Here is a 10269-nt window from a genome sequence, read left to right on the forward strand (position 1 = left end):
TGCCTGGTCACAGTGCTCCGACGGGCTGGAGCAGGGGATTGTGGGTGCCCAGGATTAGCCGGTGAGAGGAAACAGCTGAGGCCTGTGTAGCGTCAGCACTCGGAGAGCACCCCCCCCCCCCCCCCCACCCTCCACTAATAATCTCACCCTCCTTTATCCTGGCCCCAGGGGTCAGCTTGTCACAAAGGACCAGACCCACGAGCGTGAAAAAGACCAGGGAGTGCGTGGGTGGATGGGGGGAGGGAGGGGTTACAAAGGGACAGTAAAGTGCTGGGTCAAAGCTGCCCGGGCCGCTGAGTCAGGACAAGAGACACTCTGGAAAAGTGGGGATGGTGAAATGAGTTCCCGACAGCGGTCGGACACGTGCGCGCACGCACACGCACACAGCAGCCTGACGCGCCAAAGCAAACAAGTCTGCTGTAGGTGAACCGATGCGAGGCATCGTGGAGTTCTCCCACTGAAACGACAAAACGGAACTCTCTTTTTCCCATTTCACGGTCATCTCCAGAGTTGTAGCTACACATGGCTGTTTGCTGCTGGTTACAGTTGCAGGACCAGCTTCGATGCAGAACATGTGACATCACAGTTTGTTCTGCGGATAAAAAATGAAAGACCCCATTACTCGTTCTGCTATGATTGACGCAACACAATGGATTTTTTCTATAAATGAAATTGATCAATTGATCATTGTGTTAGCACATAGATGAATGCACATTAGAAATAGGCCATGATGTCTATGGTGGACGGAACTTTTAAACAAATCTTGGATGAACACGAGGATGAATTAGTGTCAGCAAGAATCCTTAAAGAGTTTTAAGCTCATTTTAAATACGTTCTCTGTGTAACTCTTGAATAAACGAGGTTGGCTCATTGTGATGACCCACATGGAAGGGTTTCTTAGAAACTTGTGGTTAGAGCACTTGACACTCATCAAGATGTCTCAGGTTCAAATCCCCGCCATTACATTACAATGTATTAAAACTCAACCTCTCTTTAATAGTGGGAGAAGTCAGTGGTGTGGCTCTGCTTACTCATGCATGATTTAGACTGAATCAATAAATAATACGAGCTGCTGTCGGTTCTTCTGCCATGTGCATGGATCCACAGTGGGGTGTATATAACTGTACCTCCATCAGGCATGCAACAAATCCCTGAAATAATCTGCTTAAATCAGCCCCCTAACCTTTCCAGGGGTCATGACCTAAGCTAGGGTGACCAGACGTCCTCTTTTACCCGGACATGTCCTCTTTTTGAGACCTAAAAAATGCGTCCGGCAGGGATTCCAAAATTGTCCAGGATTTTGCCTCGTCAGATATGTTTCTCTGGATCTTTCACAAACTATTAGGCCCTTACAAGCTCTTGTGTAGGTGTGAAGTTGCTGGTTCAATCCAGTCTGTGTGTCCAGAACCCCCAGATCCAGTAGTACCTAATACAGGCTCACCCCATAGCCCAATCCAGCAGCAGGCCCAAACAATAGATCAGATGAAATGCTCTTTGAAAGAATGTCTAATATTTACGTGTTTGGTTGGGCACGCATAGCAATGCGAGACCAAGGGGCTAGCGTCGTCAATTTAGATTCCAGTCAGACTCACGCGCCAGTCATACTCAAGCAAATACTTTGCTCTTGATACTAGAGACCTAGGTGACTTAGCAAGACGTGCACACGTTTCGAATCCTATTGGAAACAATAGAGGACTTATCGTTTTCTCGATGTGTTCTACGCAGCCAAATTGCACAATTGCTCCTGTCCATACATTTTGCTGGAGTATTCCGTGACATTGTCTCACCAATGCCAAGCTTTTTTTTTTGCAGCATGGTGAGTGGTAGGGTCTACAAACAACCAGCAGGGGCGCTGTTGCACTAATTATGTCTGTTGGGGCCGTTGTTGAAGTTGCAGCAGCAGTTGGTTTTCTTTTAAATTATGATTACGCTGCAAGGACCGATCAATTTAGCTTTTAAATTAGCTTTTTTTGTCACTTTAATTACTTTCCATTTTGAGTCCAATGTGCCTCATTCAAAGTCAATTTGAGAATATTCATATAATGGTTAGGAGGTGCTTTTGTGCCTGCTGCAATTGGTACGTCTGTGAAATAATCTCGAGTGTTTGGTAATTTATTATTGATTGAGTAAGACATTTAATCAATAGACACAGTTTAAATTGCGAACAAAATTTTATTCAACTCAAAAGGAAGAACTAGACAAAAGGGTTAAAATCATTCAGAAAGTGTATCATACAATATCTATTCTGATCAATATCAACTAAAGACAAGAGAAAAAATAAACATACAAATGGTGAATGAAACAAATTCAAATGAGTAATATTGCACTTTGTCTCGAATTTTTCTAGTTCCAAACTTAATCAAGTCAGGAGTTTAGCTTTAACACTGGACTACACTGAAGCCCAAGGAATGGACCCTGGAATTGAACTACCTGAAACGTATTGTTAAGCTTATTCATTTTCAGCTTGATACAGATTCCCTAGCATATAATCAAAACAAAAAAACAAGCTGAATTACATGATAGTGATTATATAGCGGTCTAGTCCATATTATTAGCTCATTTTGTTCTCAGTTGAAGGGGGGTGTGGCTGATCAACAGTAGACCCCCCTTCACCTGAGAGGGAAATACAACACAACTGAATATGGTTATCTGACTGGGGGGAAAAAAACATAAATGCCCAAGTACATAAAATAGCCTAGTCATCACTACTCAAACACCATATCAAAGAGGCTTGACTGAGGGAATCATTCATTTTCTAACACTCGCTTTAAAAAGACTTTTTTTCTTCCCTTTGTAGTCCCTTTCAAAACCGTGACAAAACCCACACGCTCAGACAAACAAGTAAAAGGAAAGGGGGAAAAATAGGAAGATAATTAGTATTTCTACACACGTGCATTACTGACGTATCATAATTAGGTCTGTCCTGTGTCAAGGCCACTAAGATAAGATCACTTTCAATGTATGGTTAATTGGTTACTGTCAGAAGTCGTCTCGCAGTTGCTACCTGGATCTTGACAAAGCACAAGCACGCAGACACACGCGACATATAAACTTGCCATCTACTTATGCTTGTAAACATGTAAACACAAAATTGTTTCTAATCTTAGGATATTAAATAATGCATTTGTGTCCAACATGCGACTGCTTAACTGCAATTTCTCATCTGTTATCGATGTGGATACCAAACCGTTTCCAGACCTTCACCATGAATGCTATGTTTTATTTTTTTCAGTTTTTTCTATAAAAAAAGTGCGTCGTGTTTATCTGTGCTCAATCTCCGCTCCTGCTGGTTTAACTGTTGACAGAGTTTGAAAACCAATGTATTACTCTTGTCAACCTAGGACTACTTGTTCTGGCCAGTCTGAGCAGAGATGTGGCATCATGTCCGTCTTCCTCAGCGATGACATAGCTGGCACTGCCTCTCTGGAGCAGCTCTAATCGTCTCCTTTTCTTTTTTATATCAAGCATTCTGGCTTCACTGGTCTGGAAAATCTAATAGTTGGTGAATGAGTTTGGCAAGTGCAGCAGGACCAAAAAAAAGAAAAAGGGAATGTAGTTTGTCTTAGAAAGCTGCCTCGCTTTCGTGTGTCTCTCCTCTTTTGATTTGGTAGTGTCATATTAGGAAAGGAAAAAAGTATTTTCACTATTTCAAACAGTGCAATTTCAAATCAAACTCAACATCTTGTTTTTTTCTTTTTCCAACTGTTTGGCAAGTGAGGCCACCTGAGACAGTGCTGTTCTTTAGGCAGTAATATGTCCGTCTGCATTGCTCTGAGCTGAAGGTAAAGAAGCTGCAGGTGTTTGGGGGGAACTGGACATCCTATGTCCTGCCCTTTCTCTGTCACACTTGCACGCGCACACACACACACACACACACACATCAGACATCCTAGCACCAAACACATCTGGCGGGGCAAGTGCACACCTGCATCTAATTACCTTAGATCACGGACAACGCAAACACGAAGCAAACAATGATTGGCTGAAAGGCATGCTAAGTTTAAGACTAGATAAAGAAAAACAAAAAAACATTGACATCGCAATGAGAAACATAAGAAGCCACACTTGGATCCAAGCTAAAGAGGCAACGGTAAAAAGAGCGTCAGGGCGGAGAGTGTGCTGTTGCAGCGTTTGCTTCCAGTCGACATGTCATGAAGGAAAAGTCAAGGGGCGAAAAGGAAATGGGGGAAAAAAAACATCATAACGGCTTAAACAAAGTCAGTGCATCACATTTGTCCTTTTCAGTCTAGCGTTCTCTCCAAATATGTTCTCTTCGTTGTTCAAAGTTGTGCGGGTGGGGAGTCTAGGAGATAAGCCTGCAGTCTCTTTCGGGCCAGCGTTATACATCAAACTGGAGCCAAACAAATAGTGATTCTTTTTTCTCTCTCTCTCTCTCTCTCTCTCTCTCAATCGAGCTACACAACTCAAGCAAATAATAACGTGTGCAAAAAAAAAGAAAGAATATGAACTCTTCGAGGCAGGAGGAAGATGTGCTCCTTTGTTGACTGCTGCAGCACGCGTGCAGACAGGTGGTGGTTATACTGTTTGCCTTCTCTTCCTCCTGTTCTGTTCTCGTTCTGCTCGGGTCTTAACATGATAGTCCTGCTCTCTGTGAAAGAGCCATGTCCATTTGGGCCGTGGTTACAGAAGAAACAGGAGTTGAAGAGCTAGACGGATCGACCGGAACCCTGGTGGTCCTGCCGTTTTTCCCCACCCTAATCACTACTTCTACCACCAGGGCTGTCTCCACTACATGGGGCCGTCTCGGGGCGGGGATAAAGTTGTCCGCCCATCCCACAGGAGGGCGGGGAGGCAAGAAGTGCTTCTTCTCCGTAGGGACTTCCTGTTCCTCTCGCTGAGGGGAGGGGAGAGGAGCTGTGTCTAGCCCGCCGCGATGTTTGTCCATGTCTGTTTGTTTTAGTCTGTTTGTTTTCCTCTCGACGCCGACGGTGGACTGCGAAACCCTATCGCCGGGAGAAATAAACAAGGAGCTGGCTGTTGCTGGGTCGTCGCCCGACATCTCAGGGCGGAGGTCAGGGCTTCTCTCAGCGCGAGGGGCAGGTGTCGGCCCTGCGCTCCTCTGTCCGGCTGATGTGGTCAGGGTTGGGATCAATCTAGAAGGGGGGGGGGGGACAAGAATGCAACAACCGTTAAAATCACTATGGTAGAGAAGCGGAACATTGACTATCAGTTCCTGTATCCAGACCTTTGGGTTTGTTTGTTTGTTATCGCTCTAGTTGTGGTCTCTTATTCTGTGTGTGTGTGTGTGTGTGTGATTTTATTACACACCTCGGAGTAGAGAGGAGGAGGCTGGAAGCGGAACTCCTGGATGTAGGCAAAGAGGGGTCCCTCATACTCGTCCCTGGATGAGGAGACCTCCCGGCTGTTCCGTCTCTGCCCCTCAGTGGCGATCTCTGCATAGCTGGGCGGAGCTGGAGGGAAAACGACACACACGTTACAAATGTGTGAGGGGGGGAAGAATGTGATCCTGTTTATCTGTGACGAGGGTCTGCAGCTGAGCAGTACTTTGTCTGTGTGTGTGTGTGTGTGTGTTTTTCTGCCTACCTTCAGGTCTCTCAGGCAAGGCCATGCCCAGCCAGCTCATGGTCATGCTACACTGGGAGCTGACGCTGGACGTGCGGCTGCCAAAGGGGTGCAGGGGGATTGTGCCGATGACCAGGGGTAGGTTGAGGGACAGGTTCATGGCCCCGGGGATGTCCACATACACCTGGACAGACGGACAGAGAGGCAAGCAAAGGTGAGGTGAGGCGACGACCGACAGGGGAGTTCTCTTCCCGCGTTCAAGAGCAGAGCGCCTGTCCTCTGCGTTTCCTAATCTAGAACACACCGTCATGATTCGGCAGTTCGGTAATATGTGGGTCAATCTTCTGAGGCGTTCCACTTATACAAGTGGGAAGGCCGGTCACTTCACTACAGGGTAAGGTCACTAGCAGCACTCGGGCCAGGTGTTCTGCAGATATACTGAGCTGATCCTCTTAGAAGCATATGGTGAGAACACCTGGTCCAATCTCAGGGACTTTGGACGTGGCTGTATGAGTCACACTCCCTCGTCGGTACAAGGCTGTCTAGGAACCCTCTGGTCCATGACACATTGAAATCTTCCGACACCTTGCAACCGCTCAAAAGTGCTCCAAGCAATCGATTTCGCAGCCCTTTATCCAATCGTGCTTGTCGCTCGGTTGCGCGGTTACACGTCTCAAACTCGTTTTGGAGATGTGTGTGATTATAACCTCTGGCTAGCGCGACGAGTCGAAGCCTCCAAAACGACCAAGGACAGGAAGTGACATCGCGAATAAAGAGGAATGGATCTGACGAGGGAGAAGGGGCCCAGGGCTCACCGTGAGGGAGTATTCCACCCTGATGATGCTGCAGTCCAGGATGGAGGGCGACACGGGCGGGATCTTCAGCATCTTGCCACTCCACGTTTCCGTCTTGCCCGAGGACAGCGACTCGCCGCGGAGGTTGGCCACCAGCTGCTTGACCTCCTTCATCTTCCCTTTGGCGTAGAAGGTCTGGGTCTGGTAGATGGCCGCCTTCGGCACCACCATGCGGGAGGAGCAGTTCTCGATCTCCGCGAAGATCTGGATCGACTCTCCTGCGAAAACAAAGCGACGGACGGATAGATGAATAAATATGCGACGGCGCACGTTTCCGCGGTCGATAACCTGAAGTTATGCTTACAGATGCTGAGCAGCTAATTAGTTCAAGTTGTGGAGATTTTTTTATAAATGTTTTTCCCCTCACCTGGGGTGTATCCTTTCCTTTCAATTTTGGCACTTAAGGAGATTGGACCTGAGGTGCAGAACCAGCAGCATAGAGTCTTGTCTTTCGTGCCAGCCTGTGGTGACTGCAAGAGGGGAAGGATAATGAGGAAATGTGAGCACTTGAAATTCGTTGGCTTTCACACTAACAATGTTACGACACAAAGCGCCCCGGGGACAGTCATAAAAGACAATGTTTCTTTTCCCCAGAAGATATCAACTCACCTGAGTACAAATATAGCTGCCATAAACCATTTGTGCACAACATGACATCCTTTCTCTTTCAGTTTCATCATTTGCGATAATAGCCTCTTACAATATCTGTGGCAAACAAGTTCTCCTATCACAATATCTCAATAGCACTTGGCAACAACCACTATGTGAAGCCATAGTATACAGGCCAAATCTCTCCGAATTCCCCTTCAATCCGCAACTTTCCCCTGCATGAGTCATACTTTGGCAACAAATTCATAAACCCTCTTTGGTAGCCAAAATATACCTTGGAAAGACCCCGAGTTGGTTTGGATGGGGAACAAGCACAACAGAAGTGATGTTGGACAGAAAGTCATGAGAGCTCACCAGAAGTAGGGGAGTGTTGATGTCGATGTGTTCGAGTGTTGATGTCGATGTGTTCGAAGACGGTGAATTCCTTCTTGGTCTTCATAGGCAGGAGCCATGGTCTGTGTAGCTCTGCCTTAACCCAGTAACGCACACTACCATGCTTCCCTTCAAAAGAGGTAGCCAAAGGTCTGAGGGAGAACGAGATATGTCAGTTCAAGGTGATACAAAGTGCCACAATCTTCCGTTTGAGGCAGACACAGTGACATTTTATGGAGAAACCTGTTATTGGTTCATCTTTTTGATTGTCTCGAGGGAGAGTTGAAAGATACTCACGTCTGTGGAAGCTCAAGGCTGAATGCATACTCGTGTCTTCCTGAATGGATAGTGGTGAGTCCTTCTTCCGAGTTGTCGTCATCTGAAAAACACGAAGGACAATATTCCAAATACATGTATACTATACCTGATGAACATTGTATTATGTATGCTGTCCTCTGGAAATTGTAACACAGGGTGAACAGTGAGAACAAAGGGGCTTTGTGTCTTACGTTAAAACGTTAGGATGGCACTGAACGTGTATTCTCACCAAACACATTCATGAAAAACTGTTATTGATCCGAGTCATCTAGCCTTTTCACACATTCCATGTTTTATTCAGTGCAATGAGAAATCACGTTCTGACACAGTTGGACTCTCCCTTTATCTATATATGTCATAAATAAAGGGTTTCAGTTGTTTACAGGCTTTTATAAAACAGAACACATACATATACCAAAATGTAGGATACTTTTTTTGTTTGGTTTTCTCTATCATTATCTTTCACTTATGAAGCACCAGTGCATTTAGACGTTGCATAAATGCATTACATGATCCGTAAGAAAATATGTGAATAGTTTATTTAACCTGTGTACTATCTGAAAGACTACAGCAGAGCCGGTGCTCCGTTTCTGCCAGCTCAGCACCCCCTCCTAGCCTTAGCAGCGGCAGAGCCGTGGTAAACAAGTGCAGAGCTGTCACTCAAAGGCAGACTCGAGCAGGAGAAGACCGGCCTAAACCGGTGCAAGCAGCTTCCTCTAGCCGGTCTCCCTCTTACGCATGCACTGTGCGGCATTCAGCGAGTGGCTCAACCGAGCTTGCTCGTTCCCGGGACAGCCCCCTAAAGACCTGGCACGTGTAATGCAGCATGGACAATTTGCTCATACATTGTTCGCGTGATAAGATGTATAAAGACAGAAAGAAAGAATAAACACAGTGAAGAAAGAGGACAGACAAAGACGCAATTAAACCAATCGTACCTTTATTACATATAATCCCTGCGTACACTGCTACACATAGTGGGTAAAAAGCACCAAACTTGAGACAATCGGTTCAACAATATAAAATATAACAGCATGCATACATAAGGTATTTATTTCAAACATATTTTCATATTGATAAATAAACTACACCGTACACATTCAACAAACGAGCCCCCCAAACCCCCGGCAAAGAAAATCCTAAATATGCATTTTCAGAAACTATGCTAAATAACCTGTCAACAAAATCAATCAACTTTAATTCTAACAAAACATTATGTAGGCTACCAGCTCCCAGTTTATTACTTTGTCTGGCCTTTCCATCCAGTGTAATGCAGGACCTTAGCAACAGGCTAACAAACCAGATTCGTGTCAACTAAACCTTCATAATATCCCCATTTCAACAGAACATACTGTGAGGTAAAGAAAATGCATGCATTCATTCATTTTTAAGAAAGACAATTCCAGTCTCTATAGACCTGTTGTTTAAACCTGCCATTCAAAATGCTGCTTCTCAGATAGGAACAGGCTTGCATTTTGCGCAATATTTTCGTGATGCACCTTTTGGAACAAAAATTGAAAGGTCGGATTCAAATTGACTGACTTTTTCTGTCACTTTTTGCGAAAGCATTAGGTCATTGGAACACACACGAGCACCTCAGCCAATCAGCGCAGAGAAAGGCCAGTCTCTTCACCCCCTCACATCCAGTTTCTGAACAGGATTGAACCGCTTTGAACAATGGGTGGAAACTTAGCTATAGCTATGATACATCTTAATACGACTACTTGACCAAAATGTATATCTGAGAATGAATTGAATCATCTTAATTAATATATGTTCTCTTAGAATATTGTGTCTCAAATCGTATTTTTGGGTAATTCATACCATTTCAGCTGGTGTCGTGGTTAGTAGGGTATGCATGTTCTGTCATTCATTCTAACCATGACAGCTCTAACTCATTGAAGCCTCTTGATGAATCAAAGCTTAAGTAACACCTTTACTTTTTTCTACAAGACAAATTGACAAATTTGTTCTGGTAATGATCTCAGACCTATTAGGGTAGACAGACAGGACGCATATCTCGTTTACAAATAACGGTGATGTATTCAACAACATTAACATCTACGAGTCTTACCTCTTTCGTGCCCAATTAGGATGTCTCTGTGATTTAGATATTCCACTTCTTCTGTGTAATTTTGCGTATAGGCAGTGTTGGATCCAGCATTTCGTGATTCAGTCCAACGAACTTTTGCAAATCCTTTCGCGTGGATTTTCAGAGATTTCACACGGATTTCTCCGGTGACTTCGATGATAACTCTCCCTGAGACGGAGTCCCCGCTTGAGAAAACGGGGACATTGCTGTCATTAAGACAGTCATAGCTTACAATGAAGCTCTTCACCTTTCCAAGCACCATGGTGGAGGGTATCCTATACAGAGCCCTAAAAACAAAAGTCTAAAATAATCTCATAAGAAAACGAATAATGTAGTATTCAGACACTGATCAGTATCTCTGCCCTGCCAAAGCAGGAGGCACGATCAGTGCTTTCTCTGCAAACAGTTCATTGAGATGTGAAGGCTGAATAACAGCAGAGGATGCTGTTATCGTTCGCCCGTCCGCGCTATGGTCTCTGG

The 10269-nt window shown here is 44.9% G+C and overlaps 1 protein-coding gene across 2 annotated transcripts; it reads right to left on the reverse strand.

Moving 5' to 3' along the window:
- Positions 1-2152: 2152 nt before the first annotated feature.
- arrdc3a (arrestin domain containing 3a) lies at positions 2153-10269 on the reverse strand. 2 transcript variants are annotated; one of them, XM_062454166.1, is made up of 8 exons: positions 9772-10269; positions 7677-7758; positions 7397-7531; positions 6766-6881; positions 6360-6616; positions 5566-5728; positions 5290-5432; positions 2153-5114 (listed from the first exon to the last, which is right to left on the reverse strand). In XM_062454166.1, the coding sequence occupies exons 1-8, from the start codon at positions 10049-10051 to the stop codon at positions 5046-5048; spliced, it is 1245 nt and encodes a 414-aa protein (XP_062310150.1). In that variant the 5' UTR covers positions 10052-10269; the 3' UTR covers positions 2153-5045. The 2 variants fall into 2 exon arrangements, with proteins under 2 accessions (XP_062310150.1, XP_062310149.1); XM_062454165.1 differs by lacking the exons at positions 7397-7531; positions 7677-7758; positions 9772-10269 and adding an exon at positions 7362-7390 and having other exon boundaries at positions 6766-6868.

The sequence above is a fragment of the Osmerus eperlanus genome, chromosome 28 (genome assembly GCF_963692335.1).
Source record: "Osmerus eperlanus chromosome 28, fOsmEpe2.1, whole genome shotgun sequence".
NCBI lineage: Eukaryota > Metazoa > Chordata > Actinopteri > Osmeriformes > Osmeridae > Osmerus > Osmerus eperlanus.